The 15,683-nt window shown below is 44.4% G+C and overlaps 1 protein-coding gene across 8 annotated transcripts; it reads right to left on the bottom strand.

Moving 5' to 3' along the window:
* Positions 1–6,316: 6,316 nt before the first annotated feature.
* SSBP1 (single stranded DNA binding protein 1) lies at positions 6,317–15,056 on the bottom strand. 8 transcript variants are annotated; one of them, XM_024107764.3, is made up of 7 exons: positions 15,034–15,056; positions 13,283–13,335; positions 10,909–10,969; positions 9,084–9,224; positions 8,282–8,369; positions 7,944–8,032; positions 6,317–6,479 (listed from the first exon to the last, which is right to left on the bottom strand). In XM_024107764.3, exons 2-7 carry the CDS (start codon positions 13,304–13,306, stop codon positions 6,436–6,438), a joined length of 447 nt encoding a protein of 148 aa, XP_023963532.1. In that variant the 5' UTR covers positions 13,307–13,335; positions 15,034–15,056; the 3' UTR covers positions 6,317–6,435. The 8 variants fall into 8 exon arrangements, with proteins under 8 accessions (XP_023963532.1, XP_005296415.1, XP_023963530.1 ...); XM_005296358.4 differs by lacking the exon at positions 15,034–15,056 and adding an exon at positions 14,816–14,940; XM_024107762.3 differs by lacking the exon at positions 15,034–15,056 and adding an exon at positions 14,806–14,917.
* Between the last annotated feature and the right edge of the window lie 627 nt (positions 15,057–15,683).

Here is a 15,683-nt window from a genome sequence, read left to right as displayed (position 1 = left end):
GAAGAACATTGATGGACAATTCCCAGCCATTTTTACAAATTATCTTGTTAGGATAAGTGCCTTTAAATTGTTATAGATCATGCACCTCAGTACAGTACAAGCATCTGAAGCCATATTATTAGCACCAAGAGGTGTAAATTCACTGTGTCCCAGGCTTGTAAACAGTGTTGCCAAATAAATGACAGTGGGCCAGCCCTGAAAGATGTAGGTCTTGACATTTGAAAGCGCAAGTCCTCTTCCAGAAATGTCTATTCTTTCATTAGAAGGTATCTTGTTTTAAATGCCTTTGTGGCTACATTCTTTGGATGAAAAACCCTTTTCTAACAAAAGGGTCTCCTACCACTTTGCTGGCTGAAATTAAATCCCTCTAAAATTACTTGCTGAGACACAGACTCTTTGGACTAGGGCACTAAACATTTTGCCTGAGTGAGAAAGGTAAAGGACAGTAGTATTTGCTCTATAAGTCACAGAAAAAAAAACCACATTAAAATGAGAACGCGGATGCTCTATTGTGACTTTGACTATTTGCTTAGTGAATGTGCAGAGGATCCCGGGTTAGGCAAGGTGGTGTTTGATCAGGCGCAGAGGACTGAACTTTCCTCTCTTAATGCTTCTTTGGGGAAGGAAGCTTTAATTGATGAACTGCACAATCAGCCCATTTCCCTCTGTTAAAGCACTGCCTGGAAAGTGGATACTTTGGGTAAACAAGTGTGTTCCCTTTCCCATCCTAGCCATTCTTTCCATAGCAAGCACAATTATGGCTCCCTACCCAAATCTTGCTTCCTTTCCCAAATTAGACCATCCTCTTTGTCAATTACAGGTCTCTTATAATTGAATCTTTTAAACTTTCAATTAGGATGGGGAGAGCAGGTCACAACTGCAGGAGTATTCAAAGGGGAACCAATATAAAAAAGGGAGGGAGAACAATTCATAGTAAAAACCAGAGGCAAAACAAGAGAGAGAGTGGCTCAGGGGATTGGCCATTGGCTATGGTGCCTTTCATCTCCCCTGTTACCATCAGATGCCTGTTCATCAGCCTATAAGAACTGAATTAAGTGATTGAAATTCGATAGACAGGTGGCCACATAAAACCCACCACCCACAACTAGCAGGGGGCCATGGAGCTGAAGCAAACTGGTGGTATGGGGAAGCTTCCATTGTCACTGCCTGAGTTATACCACTGCTGTTAATAAACACAGTATAATCTTCACAGCTGTCCATCTAGCACTGCTACAGGAGCAGTGAAGCTCTGGTACCCCATCTATCCAATATATATATTGGGCCTGCTATTTTATTAAAATGAGTGTTAAGTCTCTGCTATTTCAATCTATACTGCTTGTAAAGGGCCTCCGTTTGGTAGTCAGAAATAGAACTGTTGTGTATGCAATACAAGGTGCTGTATGAAGTCGTTAGCACTATATGGGAGCAGCCACATACATGTGCAAGACTGAAGTTTTGGGCTGTAGAACAATTCTTGGGGAAGAAACTGTCTTAAAAAGAGGTTGCTAGAAAGTGGCAATGTGTACCAAGTGCCAGAAAGGAGGAAAGAGAGCAGGCAAAGAATCCTTCCAGAGAATATAAATTACCCAGTATCCTGGTACATGGAACAGCAACTAATACCCAAAACTGAATATATTGTGTGTTATTGTTCATGAGCAGACATGCCGCTAAGGAAACAGACAAGATAAATATCTTCACCTACAAGAGCAAGAATGCTATAACAGAGGTAAGGACCAAGCACAGACATGCTTATCCCTACACTCTCCTGAATCTTCCCCATCATGTTTGTTTCCTCTGACCTGGGTCAGAGACTAGACTAGTTTCTACCATGCTATAAATCCAGGTTATTTTTCAATATTTCACACTTTTCATGGTGGGGGTCAATCTAGCAATGCTTTCCATCCTATACATCCAGGCACACATATGTTTATCTTTTAGTTTATGGTTCTCTCTTTGTATAAAATTGTTACCTCTCCCTCATCTTCTAGAACCTTATTTGGTGTGGCTGTCTGACATACGAGAGTGTTACTGAATGGTATACTTTGCAAACACTGACCTCTGACGTATAGGGAAGTAGAAAAAAGGAGGTTGTTCTGGGTATAGGCCAGGTCATAGGTAGGGAAAACGCTGCAGTTTTTCTTTGAAGCAGAATGGCTGATGGAAGGTATCGGAGGCACGGAAGGCCAAACAAGCTAAGGGTAAGGGATACATGGCCACTACATTAGGGCTGAAAATAGATATACTCACACGGGACATTAGGAAAAACTCACTGGATGTACATTTTATTGTCATATGTATTGGGAAAAGGGAAAACAACATACTGGGCAAATTCTACTTTATTTTACACCCATGTAACCCCAGTGCCTTCAGCATCATGGCAGAGGTGTAAATGAGAACAGATTTTTTCCTCAGTGTGTTCAAAGACTAAGTAAAAGAAAACAAACACAAAATGTAAGATTGACAGTACTGAAGAAAGTCTTCTATTAAACCACATAAGTGCGCAGACAGCAACACAAGCTTGCTTTAGTGAAGCTCTCTCACCTTTTACCTGCAGGGACTTCTCTAAGGGCTAAAAGCAACAGAGGGTCCTGTGGCACCTTTGAGACTAACAGAAGTATTGGGAGCATAAGCTTTCGTGGGTAAGAACCTCACAGTTTTCCTGCCTATGCAATTCATGACCTCTCTGCTGAGACTTATACCGCAAGTAGATGTTTGGCTTCATGATGGCTAGCTGGAATGGGACTGAAACACCAATTAATTTCACATAAGACACTAGGGAATCATCACAAGGCAGCACTAACCTGGGCTAGATTCAACCAGAGACCAAGTGGTAAAAGACTCCACTATCCATTTACCAGTCCCAAGCCATCCAGTCACTCTCTATTCAGTTTGCTACACTAATTATCATCAGAAGTGATGAATCATGAAACAGAAGCGAGAGAAGACATGTCTGCCAAAGAAATCAGACCCACTTCGTTACCAGCTATTTTTTGAGCACCCCTCATGTTATCCCATATGTGAAGTTGGGCAAGTTAGAGCTATGTTCTCAAATATAAGTCACACGTTTGTAAAGGTTAAAAGCGTTCTTCGCCATATGAATGTTCAAAACGCTATATTAGGCACCGTGCCCATAGCTCTCCCTTAATCGAAGCATTACAGCCAAAAACAAGTATAGGAGGTGGGGGGGGGGGGTTCCCCCACTCTGTTCTGGAGGCAGGGAGACTGAGTGCAAGTGACTTGGTTTGCACTCCTACAGCTTTGTCTCAATCTCATTATGAAATTCACAACACCGTTGCAAACTAGTGCTTCAGTAACGAAGGGCATTGCAAACCTCATACTCTTACCTGCTACAAATACAGTAATTCCTTTTCAAGGTCAAATGCTTTTGTAAGGAGATCCAATCAGTGCCAATAATCAAGGTTGCCCAAGAGGTTAATTAGGACAAGAGAAAGCTGAATGCCATTCCCTGAAAGACAACACTGAAACCCAGGAAAAGTGAAAATCATTTGTAGCATGAATAAATGTTAAGTTTTGATAGATAATCCCACAATTTGTAGTAGTTCAGTCTCTCTCCAGATCCAGAGTTGTAGGTAGAGGTCAGTGTGTGGGCCACTGTCAGTGACCATTACTGAAGGAAGGTCTGCTCCAAGAGATGAGTCTTACATTTTTCCTGAAGCTTATCTCCAGTATGAATTCAACAGTTAAGGGCCTTCTACTGAGAAGTCTTCATTCTCAAGTCTCATGTTTTACAGTAGGCTCCATCATTTGCATCATCCCAGTTGATTTCAGCTGTCATGGTGGGTTGTTGAGAGATAGGCAATCACTAAAATATAGAGCCTACCACATTCAGGGCTTTAAAGATAACAGGGAAACACCTTAAAGCAAATCTGGAACTGGATCAGAAATCAGTAAAAATTATAGATAACTGACACAATGTGCCATCTTTGGACTACTCTGCTTTAGAATGCACTGCCAGATAATCAACTAAACAGAGCTTTCACACTCCTCTTGCCTTCAATCCCAAATAAAGGGATATGCAGTATTGACCTTTTCCATTTTAACAAAAGAAGCCAATCTACGGCCCACCTGTGGGATTAACCAAAAGGTCATTTTAATCAGGTTTTTGTGACAAGCACATTTCATCTTAAAGTCTAGAGGATTCTGCTAATATTTGGTATTCCTTCTAGACAGCAAGGGTCTGGTATAGAAGATTGTCATCTGGTATTAGTGCTGATGCTTTACAAAAGCTAGAGAGTTTAGTTCCAGTGAAAGATCAGTTGGCAAGATCTACCTCCCCACACCCACCCCACCCACTTGCTTTTCTGAAGTTTATCAGATGAGCATGAAGTCAGTGTCACCTGCCAGTGTGACTGTGCTTCTGGTGGCATGATCTGGAGGCAGGACAGCAGCACAGGACCGTGCAGAAATAATGGAGCACTTCATATTTACATAAACACTGGATAAAAATTCAATAGCCAGGAAAGTCAGGAACCTGAGGTGGCACAAGGTGTTACTGCTACTGACAGAACAGCCTTGGTACTGCTGTGGTTCACAGCCTCAGTTTATATATGACCACAAAATATTTGTTCTCTTTTCAGCCTCAGGAAAAAAACCAACATATTTAGTTCTGGATGTAGACAACTGTGGGAAGGGCAGGAACTATGGTCAGTAAGGAACCAGTCTAGAAGATAGCACATTTAAACTTTTATTCTCCATTTCATTTTCATTTTAAAAGATGCCATGACCTCCATGTAGACACCAACCCATGTAACTAGCTAAGAATTTCCAGTGTACCCATCACTGCAGTAATCCAGAGGCCAGATACAACAACGTAAGTAGCAGCTTTCCTATCCAGGAACGGACCATTTCCTCCAAATTGATCACATTGGTAGGATCATTCTGGAGAAACACAAGGAAAGGGGATAATCTCACTAGCCATTTTGTAGGGGAAGTCCGCAAAAAAATAAAAATAAAAGTGTTTTACATTATGCCCAGAGAGATGAAACATGCGGTCTTCCTCCACTCCAACGGTAAGGATTTCCACCATCCAGGTTCTCCCCCACCCCATTGGGATCATATGCAGGAATTTGAGTCTCTATAGCTACAGTTTATAATAAAACTAGCATCCTTTTTACATAGATTACTTTGATCAGATATGGCAATAATGAAACTCATGGCTGCTCTGACAGCTCATCCAGGATTACAACATAAGAGAACATTTTATCCCATCCCATCCTAGCTGGAACGGAGACTTCTGGACCTTCCCTCCAAAGACAGGAAGTCTCTACAGTGCAACAATGTTACTCTCTAAATCAGAGGCTAGCCCCCAGCGCTTTCCCTGCTGTTCCCCCTCCCCCGCAGCCGGCACAATGCTCTGGGCAGCAGGGCTGTGAGCTCCTGGGGCAGCGCAGCTGCAGAGCCCGGCCTGACCCGCTGCTCTGTGTTGCGTGGTGGTGGCGCGGCTGTAGCACTGCCAGCCACCGGTGCTCCAGGCAGCGCAGTAAGGGGGCAGGGAGGGTTGGATAGAGGGCAGGGGAGTTCAGGGTGGTGGTAAGAGGGCAGGGTGTGGATAGTGGGCGGGGTGGTTGGGGGGGACAGGGGATTGAATGAGGACAGGAGTCCCGGGGGGGGGGGGGGCAGTCAGGAAGGATGGGGGGTTGGATGGGGCAGCAGGGGACAGGGAGAAGGGGTGGTTGGATGGGGCAGGGGTCCCGGGGGGGCCTTCAGGAATGAGAGGAGGGGTTGGATGGGGTGGCAGGGATCCACGGGTGGTCAGGGGACAGGGAGTGGGGTGTGTGTGTGTGGATGGAGCAGGGGTCCCAGAGGGGCCGTCAGGGAACAGGGTGGGTTGGATGGGGCAGGAGTCCCGGGGAGGGGTGGGGATGGAGGGGAGGCAGATAGGAGGTGGGGGCCGGGCCACGACCCCCTCCCCTAACCGGCCTTTCATACAATTTATTAAACCTGATGCAGCCCTCAGGCCAAAAAGTTTGCCGGCCCCTGCTCTAAATGGAGAAGCAGTGAAAGAAAGTCATCTGGTGGTGCATTTACAGCTCCTCCTGGTGGACGAAAACAAGTATGGCACAGATTTAAGTAAATTTTCCAGGGATTGGAATTAAAATTATAACCAGGGATTATGGGAGCCTTTAATAAATACAGGCTAAAAATGCCCAAGAAACTCAGAAATGCAACGTCTAATCATAAATGTATTGATTCAAACTGATATAGTCCCAAGGGCTGCCCCTTAGGATAGAACAGAGAAGTAGTAAAAGAAACATTCAGAGGCCAAAGCTTGAAGACCAAAAAACACAGTTCTTCCTTTAACCATATAAAAGGGTGTTTTAATTTGTTTACAGAAAATACAGCAATATGCATGATTTCAGAATTAGGAAATACTATAAAATGAAAGGAACAGCATGGGTCCAAGCACTAAACATCTCACACCTTCTCTTTGATATGGTCGCTCAGAAAAATAATGTTATCTGAAAGGAAATGCAACAGAGTAGTTAATTTTCAGGATCAGATAAGTGTTTTGTCTTGCTGCACATATCTATATGCGCACACACACACGCACGCTACTTTGTAGGGAAGTTAAAAATAAAATGCAGGGGCTTGTACTGTTTCAGTATCCAGAACAAATATCCCATGAAAACGAACACTGATGGATACAGATGATTCTCTTCTCTTTTCCCCAGGTCAAGTGACCTTATCAAGGTGAACATAGGTATTTTCAAGCATGTGTCCACAAGCGTCTAACATTGTTAATGGCCAAATATATCATTAGAGGCAATTTTCAAAAAAGATTTGAATTTGTCCCTCTTATAAATCTATTATTACTGCTAATGTCTTGCTTATGCTGGATATCCCAAAATGCAATGAGCTGATATCATCCCCCCCATAATCAGCATGGAGCAGGAGTAAGGAAAGTCCACATTTAACTTTCAGTGGTCTTCTAAATTCTCAATAACCCTACCTTAAAGAGCTATTAAAAAGAAAACTTTAGAGAACCATTGAAAGAAAAGACTTGCCATATACCTACAGGCAGGCTCTCTGAAAGTGTGCTAATAACAAGGGTCAATATCACAGTGCAGTAAGTGCTGGGCCATCTGAACAAGTGGGTTTATGACAGCAAGAACATTGCACTTCGGGAACAACCAAAAGTAAAAATTAAAAGTGCATGTTTTGTTCACCTCTTGCCCAACTTTCTATACACAGTTTTGAAACACGAATGTTTCCTTTATTACTCAGCTTTTTGGGGCCCATTGCTAAAAACAAACCCCCTAAAGTTTCAGGATACTGATCTCGCCAATAAGTCACGTAATTAAAAATAAAAAAATCATTGCCCTTTACAGAAGCAAAGAGGACGAGTTTCTGAACTTTCCATCTTTCTTCATGATTGTTCCTAGCCCAAGGAACATCTGCTTGCTCACTCCCGCTTCTGCTATTCTCGGCCACCTCACTCCTACTTTCCAAATTCCCCATCTAGCTATATCCACATGACACTCCTTTTACAGGGAGAAGACATTAACATTTAGCGGAAAGCCTGAAATCAAAGGCTTAGACAGAAAAATGTTCCCTGCTGAAGTTGAGAGTGAACTTTTCAACAAGGCCCACCTTGTACAGCAGTGTACATGTCCAATTTTCTCTCCAATGTGCAGTGCAGAGAAAATGCACAAACACCCACTTGCTACAATTCACTTCTTTGTGTCAGCAACTTTTCAGCAATCCACAAATGCTACCTCTTTCCTGCCTAATTCTTTTCATAAACTGTGTCAGATGACACCTACTGGCACAGACCAGGAACTAAAAATACAACCACAGATACATTTTCTCGAAATTCCAAATTATGAAATTTGGGAATGAGGATAAACGACACTTTATTTCTCTGTTCCCCTTCACTTCTCGAAATGGCAAAACAAGATGGTTTGACTAATAAAGTTTGTTACCTGCTATGATTGTTGTGGCCTGCCGCCTCACATTGTTTTTATCTGTATATTCACCGTAGTCTATCTTCCCTTCCACATAGATTCGAGCACTAACATGAACATAAGAATTCAGTTCACAGGCAGGAGGATTACATCATTATTTTTATTCTATAAATTGTCAGTTTAGAGTTCAGAGATCTTGCCTCATTTGTCTGTAGTCTTTGAGCACTAAATGCTTTAAGCACGACATGCTTCTATTTTAACATCTACACAAAACCACCCCCATTGTGCCTGATTCACTTCAAATTAACTGACTGTTAAGGCAATCAATCCCCAAGCACTCTTTTTACGCCACTTACCCCTTCTTCACATACTGATATGCCACATCTCTCAGGCCTGGCCTAAACACAGAGACCCTGTGCCACGTTGTCTTTTGGGTGATATCACCTATGTTACATGAAAGGAAGATTAATGAATGACAAAGGTGCCGAAGGATGCCATGTCCTCTCTCTCTCTCTAACACAACGAACTGCGGAGGGCTTGTTTCAATACTTAAGTGCTCCTCAGCTAAGAAGTCAAGTGATTGATCGGAGAAATGGAAATTTACTGTTATTGAAACTTCCACTCTTCTTCCTTTCAGGGCCAGAAACACCATGCAACATGATACAAGTATAATGAGAGCGCATATACTGTGTACCTTTGTTTAGAAACCACGGCTCATATTACATGCAATTATTTCTCCCTGCAGCCTGCACGTTGTACACAGGCTAGGAGAAAAGTATGCAGTTACAAATTGAAAGTGGCATCTAAACAAAGATGTAGTCATTATTTCATCTCCAGTGGGAGGTAATGGGAGAATGGAACCTACTCCACCCCCACAAAGTCTATGTGAAATGATGAACGAGCAATAGCTGGAGGCTTCCTCCGTCCTTCTTAGAAAAGTCTGCCACAAATCACTATTCAACACATGCCTTTGAGAAATACTAAAGTGCTTCCTGGATATACATGATAAGCAAGCTCCTTAGCTAGTATAAATTGGCATAAATAGAGCTACATGGATTTACATCAACAAAGGCTCTGGATTGGTATTATTTCATGTTAAAACAGCATTACAACAGGTGAAAAACACATTATTCCACTCCAATAACTACACAGACTCACCTGCCTGGAACACCTCACTTTCCCCTGATCGCCACATCTCATTGGTTGCAAGAGAAAAAATTGTAACAGGATTTTTTCCCTCCACTTGCCTCATAACAGGGTCCTGTCCTACTCGACCGAGTAACTGGATACGATTCAAGGCTGAAATGTGTGGGACAGAAAATATCAAACTGAGGTGCACCAGGAGCAAAAGGAGATATCCTTGAAAGAGTTAAAGTTCGGGACGACTGCTTGGATTGGTCCCAAGAACTTTTGCATGGATCAATTTCAGCTTTTCTAACCTTGATAAACTACTATCCTGACTTGTAACTTATCACAAAACCCAAGGAATCCAGATTCTCTGACTTCTAATGATGCCTACACTAGTGCTGACCAACATCTCTGAGGAGTCTCCATTTCAGGGGTCAAGGAGCTGCTCACACTGTTCATTTTCTTCTATTCCTTGTCCCAATACTTTTTTAAATTTATATATATATATATATATATATATATATATATATATATATATATATATATATATATATATATATATATACACACATACATACACACACACACATATATACACACACACAAAATAATTTTTTTTTAAATGAAATCTTGACTTTTGTATTTTTACCACAACAAAGCTGCAATAATTCTTTCCCCCCCCATCATTACAACAAGCCTTACTCAAAGCTAAAGTACCTTAAAGTTATGTTTTGATGATTACCACCTTTTCTTTTTTGCACTTTAATTCCAACAGGGTTTTAAACAGCCAAGGTCTCACTGACTCCTAGCGTTAGTAACAAATGCTTTATATCATTTGAAAAGGATTTCAAGCTTTCAGATGGTACGATGGTTTCTAGTTCTGCCAATTTATCACTACTAAAATCATGTCTGAATCAAAAGGGAGTGGGTAAAACAAGATAGTAGTCAGAATGGCATAATAATAAGAATGATAAGTTTTATGTCCAATATTTCATGGCCTGCCATGGCTATAAATTCGCACTTAGAATTCCAGCGGTAGAAAGCATTTACTTCTACCCTTGGTGGTCTGGAAGACAGTCCTGAAGAGACCTTTTGTACCCCCAAGATATGCACATATCTAAAATCGCACAGCTACTCAATTTATCACTGTAACCCTGGTCCTTCTTTGGCCCATTCCTTTTACTGTTTTGTTATCCCCACTCAATTCATTATATATATAAAATTAGAATTTAAGTTTTCAGGGGCATTAATAGTTGTACCATGAAGTGCCTAGCATACTTTTGGGCACTGTAAAATAATAATAAAATTATTTAATAGTAACTGCCTGCCTTCTATTTTCACTGGTTGGATCGCAAAAGGAGAAACATTTCTGAAGACATCACTGCAGAAATAAGATCAGATAAATATTAGATAATGTTTTATCTTAAGTTTCCCTTAAGAGGTCAAATGCAGCATGATTAAAAAGTCAGAATGGAATAAGATATTACACAAGTAAAAAGTAAAAGCTGATGATTCTTGAAGAAAAAGGAATATTTTCTTGTTCTTCCACAACAGTAATAGAAAGATATTATAACATTTATTAAAGACACCACACGTTTGACTGTTAGTAGTCTTAGCAGAGAGGAAGAGGACCGAATGGGCCTGGAGACGGAATTTACTCTCACTCTTTGCTGGTCACTCTGGGGAAGCAGATATCTATCCAGGCTTTTATAATGTGCTCATCACCATGGTTTCTGAGTGCTTATACTTGTACAGGAGCCTCTTCTGCGAGCAGAGGACATAATACATCTCTGGGCAGACCCATCAGGCACATTTCACTAGTACTAAGATTCTCAAACAAATAACATCTACTTACATCTTTCAAGTATCAAGGAGCTGGCTGAATCAGATTCGTGTCTTATAAACTGACGAAGCACCTAGGAGGACAGACAGATGTTTAAGGCTCCACGCCAGTCAATCCTGAACACCAGTTCTCCGATAATTTGAAGAGATTTAGTTAACAAATAAAGAATAATAGTTGAGTTTCAGGGTATTTTCTGAATTAGGGTCCAGTTCAGTAAAATGAAGCTAACAGGATTACGCGGGCACTTAAAAGTCAAGCATGTGTTTAATGCATTGCTGAATTTGGATCTTAAGGGCTAGATGGGAAACGCTAACGTCCCGAAACATGCCTTCAGCTAGTAACCCTTGGGAAATTTCCTGCCCAACTATCACTGTTTCTATATGATGTTTAGTAGAAAATATATTTACAGACACTTGGTATTGATTTCTTTTGTTATTTTTCTGCTTAACTTTGGGTACAGACAAGACATGCATAACAGCAGCTCTACATACGATTTTATTGGCATAAGTGGTGCAGTGACCCCAATCCACCCTTCAAAAGCTAAAAACAATTAAGTGCCACAAAAATTTGAGACTCACTGTAGGTAAACGTAAGGGGAGAAACGAGAAGGAAAGACTCAATGCTTGTAAGTGCCATGTCAGAGGAGGAAGAAAGTGGCAATAGCTGCAGAAAGTCAGGGAGCATATCTGTACAAGATCCATAAGCAAGGACTGTAGGTACGGTAAGTTTCCTACAAGGGGAGAGGGGAGTGGCAGAAGAAGCAAAGAGGACTGACAATCCTTCTAGTGACAAAGATGTTAAAATAGAGGATAATGCAAAATGCAATAGAAAAATGCTTTGGCATATTGATTTGGCCACCTACTGAGGCAATTTGCTTTTTACGTACAAGACATCTAGAATTAATGCCCAGTGTATGCCAGTCAGATTTATAGAACCATTTTTCATTTGGCTTATAATGACTGTTAAATTAACGCCAGAAAACAAAATCTTGGAATACATTCCCACAAGCTGAAAGCTCACAGTTTATCTTTCCCCCATAGGTTCTGCAGTGTTTATGAAAGAAATGAGGCACAGAATACCTGATGGGTGGAAGAAATAACATGAGGCCAGACAGACACAAAGGGAAACATCTATTTTTCCTGATAATGGATTCAACTCTGCAGTATGTACGGTTGCATGGCATAGGGGTGGTTTACATAGGAAGAGCTTTTCCTATATGTTACAACTGAATTTAATATGATGTCGTAAGTATTCCATACTGTACTTTAATAATCCCCTGTGATTTTTCTACCCACATGGGATAGTTGTACAAGTTCTTTATCACAGAGTATGGTTTGATGGATATGAATTATTAATTTAAACTGGAAATATGATACAATTTACAGTTAAGGATGGTGATGAAGAGAATGAGAATTGTGGAGTCAAAATTAATATTTATGACAGATACATTTTTGCAAATATTTTGGTGGAGAGCCTTGCTACCTTCTGGGTTGTAGTTCAATTACCTAGTGGGGCTGGAACAGAAAGAAGGCTACTGACCCTCATAGCAGTTCCAGACGAGAGAAAATTTTTGGAGCAACTATGATACAATACTTTCTGTATTAAAGCATTAAATAGATATCACTGCATAAGTTTACAACAGTGGGTGTAATGGGATCAAATACCATCTCAGGTCATACCTCTAAAGAAGGGCTTTTAGTTGTGGAAAATCTTGCTTAAGGAGAACAGTAAGAGCCAGCTGTCAGTTACTGAGGAATCCTAAGGAACCCTGATGAATGGTTTCATTTGATGGGTCTACAGAGTATTCAATTAGCCAATTTTTGATTATTGCAGCAAGGAAAACAGTCTCACTCATTCAATAGTGGTGACAGGAACTATTTTGTTTTGGAGCCCCCTACAGGGAAACACATGTGCACTTGTAAACAATACAATGTATCATTATATTAAATAATGTGTGACAGACACCCAGAGCAAGATTCAGCTAGCCTAGGATGGGAAAAGTAGTTAAAGCCTTGATTACTTTAATACAGAAAGAAAAGAAACACTGCTTACTACACATACATACATAATTTATATTTTTTTCTTACAACCTTAAAGAAAAAAATTATAGTTAGGATGTCTGGTTAAAGTGCTTCAAGTTAAAAAATGGAAGGACATAGGAATACTCACAAGCAGAGAGTTAGGCACATGTTTACAACTTTGCAGGACTGAGTATTTAACAGTGTATTAAGATGAAGGATTTTGCATGCAATTATTTTTAATGGTAACATAAGAACAATACTGCACATAGTTAATTATGTTACTATTTAAATGGCTCATGCACTAGACTGTACATCATTAGACTGTGCATGATCTAAACTTTTTAACAAAACCAGTAACTTGTTACCTGTATTATTGGTCTGCGCAACATTTCTGCGGTTTTCTTTTTCTGTGATTAGACTGTGTATTTGAGAACATGGAAGGGTGGAAAAAAACAAAAGAGAATGAGCATTAAAATTTCTCCTCCCAGTTAGGTCACGTCCACACATACGGTGCTGCAGCGGCACAGCTGCATCGTTGCAGCACATCTGGTGATGATGCTTTATGCATTAATAAAACGCTCTCCCATCAGCATAATAAAACCACCTCTGTGAGCAGCGGTAACTAAATTGGCGGGAGTACTGACACATGGACACTTATGTTAGTGTAACTTATGTCATTCAGGGGGGTGGTTTAGTCACACCCCTGAGCGACATAAATTATGCCAACATAATTGTAGACAGTGCCTCAGATCTATTTAAATCATTAGTTGATACTGCCACTTAACATTCTCCCCGCCCCCCCAGGCAGCACACCTCAGATCATAAGAACGGCCATACTGGGTCAGACCAAAGGTCCATTTAGCCCAGTAACCTGTCTTCAGACCGTGGCCAACTAAATCCAACTAACCAGTTACTTTTTAATAGTCTCATTCAAAACACAGGGCAGATCTACACAGGCTACAGTACCACAGCTGCACCCGCGCAACTGCGCTGCTGTAGCGCTTCAGTGTAGATACTACCATACCATAGTTAATAAACCTCAGTGAGAGTCGGTAGTTATGTGGCCAGAAGCCCTCCCGTTGACATGGCGCTGCCTACACTGGGGGTTAGATCAGTACAACTGTATCGCTGAGGGGTGTGGATTTTCCACATCCCTGAACAACACAGTTACGCCTACGTAATTCTGTAATACAGACCTGCCCACATTACAACACCTTGGCATTCGGGCCAAGCAGCTCAAAAGCCTGATGGCACCACAGCTACAGCGCAGCCCTTCCCTGGCTCCAGTGCAGCCACAGCAAGCTCCCGGGGCGCTGCTGGGAGAGACCTTCCTGTGCTGCTCCCACCAGAGCCCAACGAGGCACCGCCCGCCCCTCCTCCCCCCGGGATTGTGCTGGCAAACGGGACGGGGAGGGGAGCAGCTGGGAGGGGGCCCTAGGAGAGGCGGGGGGAGTGGGAGGGAGCAGGGGTGGCGGAGGGGACCTAAGATGGGCGGGGGGCGTTGGCTGACGCCGCACCCCGGGATTCGGGCGCCAGGACTGGGCCGTCACGCGCTCACCCCGCGCTGGGGCTGGACTCTGACCCCGAGGCGCCGCCGGGCGGTGTCCGGCTCTGGGCACGCGGCGGGGCTGAGACTGGAACCGGCTTCGACACCGGAAACACGCGCGCAACAGCCCAGCCCAGCCCCGCCCCTTCCCTCCGTCTGCGAGCGGGAGACTGCGAAAAGGGTCCGGCCGGAAACCCGACCCCGCATCCGCAGTTCCGGCAGCGACTGGGCTCGGGCCCAGGGGAAGGCGGTTCCCTCCCCGCGCTGGGGCTCCATCCGGCTCCTCCCCCGCCCTAAGGAGGGGGCCGGGTGCACGGCGCTGCTCTGACGCCCAGGCGGCACCTGCGTTTACCGCAGTGTCCGCGCCTGCGCCGAGGCCTCAGCTGCTGCCGACGGTCCCTCCCACCCCGCGCGCGAGCAGCGGAGCAGCGCCTTGGCTGAGCCACGTGCCCTCCTGCGGAACGCCCTGCCCCGCCCCTTCCATGAGGCCCCGCCCCTGCTCACGCCATCCCCCCTCCCTCGCTCGCTGTCATGGGGAGTGGGCGGGGGCAGGCTCCGCGCAGCGCCGACCTCTGGGCTCTCGGCAGCGGCTGGTGCGTCTCTCTGGCTCCTAGGCGTGGGGGCGGCTTCGGGGCTACACTTCCTGCCCCCGCCAGCCTGCCCAGCCCCCGGGAGCTGCAGAGCCAGCGCACAGAGAGCCCCCCGAGACCACCCTGCACGTGGGAGCCCAAGGGGGATACCGGCAGCTTCCTGGGAGCCATACGGAGCCCTACAGGCACTCTGCCTGCCCTGCTGGGGGTGGCTAACCTAGGGTTACCATATTTTGTGCCTCCAAATGGAGGACACTCCACAGGGCCCCGGCCCCGCCCCCAGCCCGGCCCACGCCCCCCCCCGCCCCAACTCCGCCCCCTCCCCTGCTTCCCGGAACATTTGATTCGCGGGAAGCCTGAAGCAGGTAAGGGGGAGTGTGGGGGGAGGAGGCGCGGCCCAGGCTGGCCCCCCTGGCGGCTCCAGACTGGGTCGGCTCGGGCCCTGGGGTGCCACCCCCGGCCCGCCCAGCACTGCCGGCCCCCGGTGGCCCGGCGCGCCCCCCGGCTCCTGGCCCCGGCTCCCCGACCCCGCGACCCCGGACCGGCTCCCGGCCCCGTGGGACCGGCCCCGCGGGCCCGGACCCCGGCCTGGCACCGTGCCCCCGGCTCCCGGCCCAGCACTGTGACCCC

Source organism: Chrysemys picta, chromosome 1, assembly GCF_011386835.1.
Source record: "Chrysemys picta bellii isolate R12L10 chromosome 1, ASM1138683v2, whole genome shotgun sequence".
In the NCBI taxonomy this organism is placed as follows: Eukaryota; Metazoa; Chordata; order Testudines; family Emydidae; genus Chrysemys; species Chrysemys picta.
The sequence above is the reverse complement of the archived record's forward strand: the minus strand, read 5'-3'. Positions and strand labels throughout refer to the sequence as shown.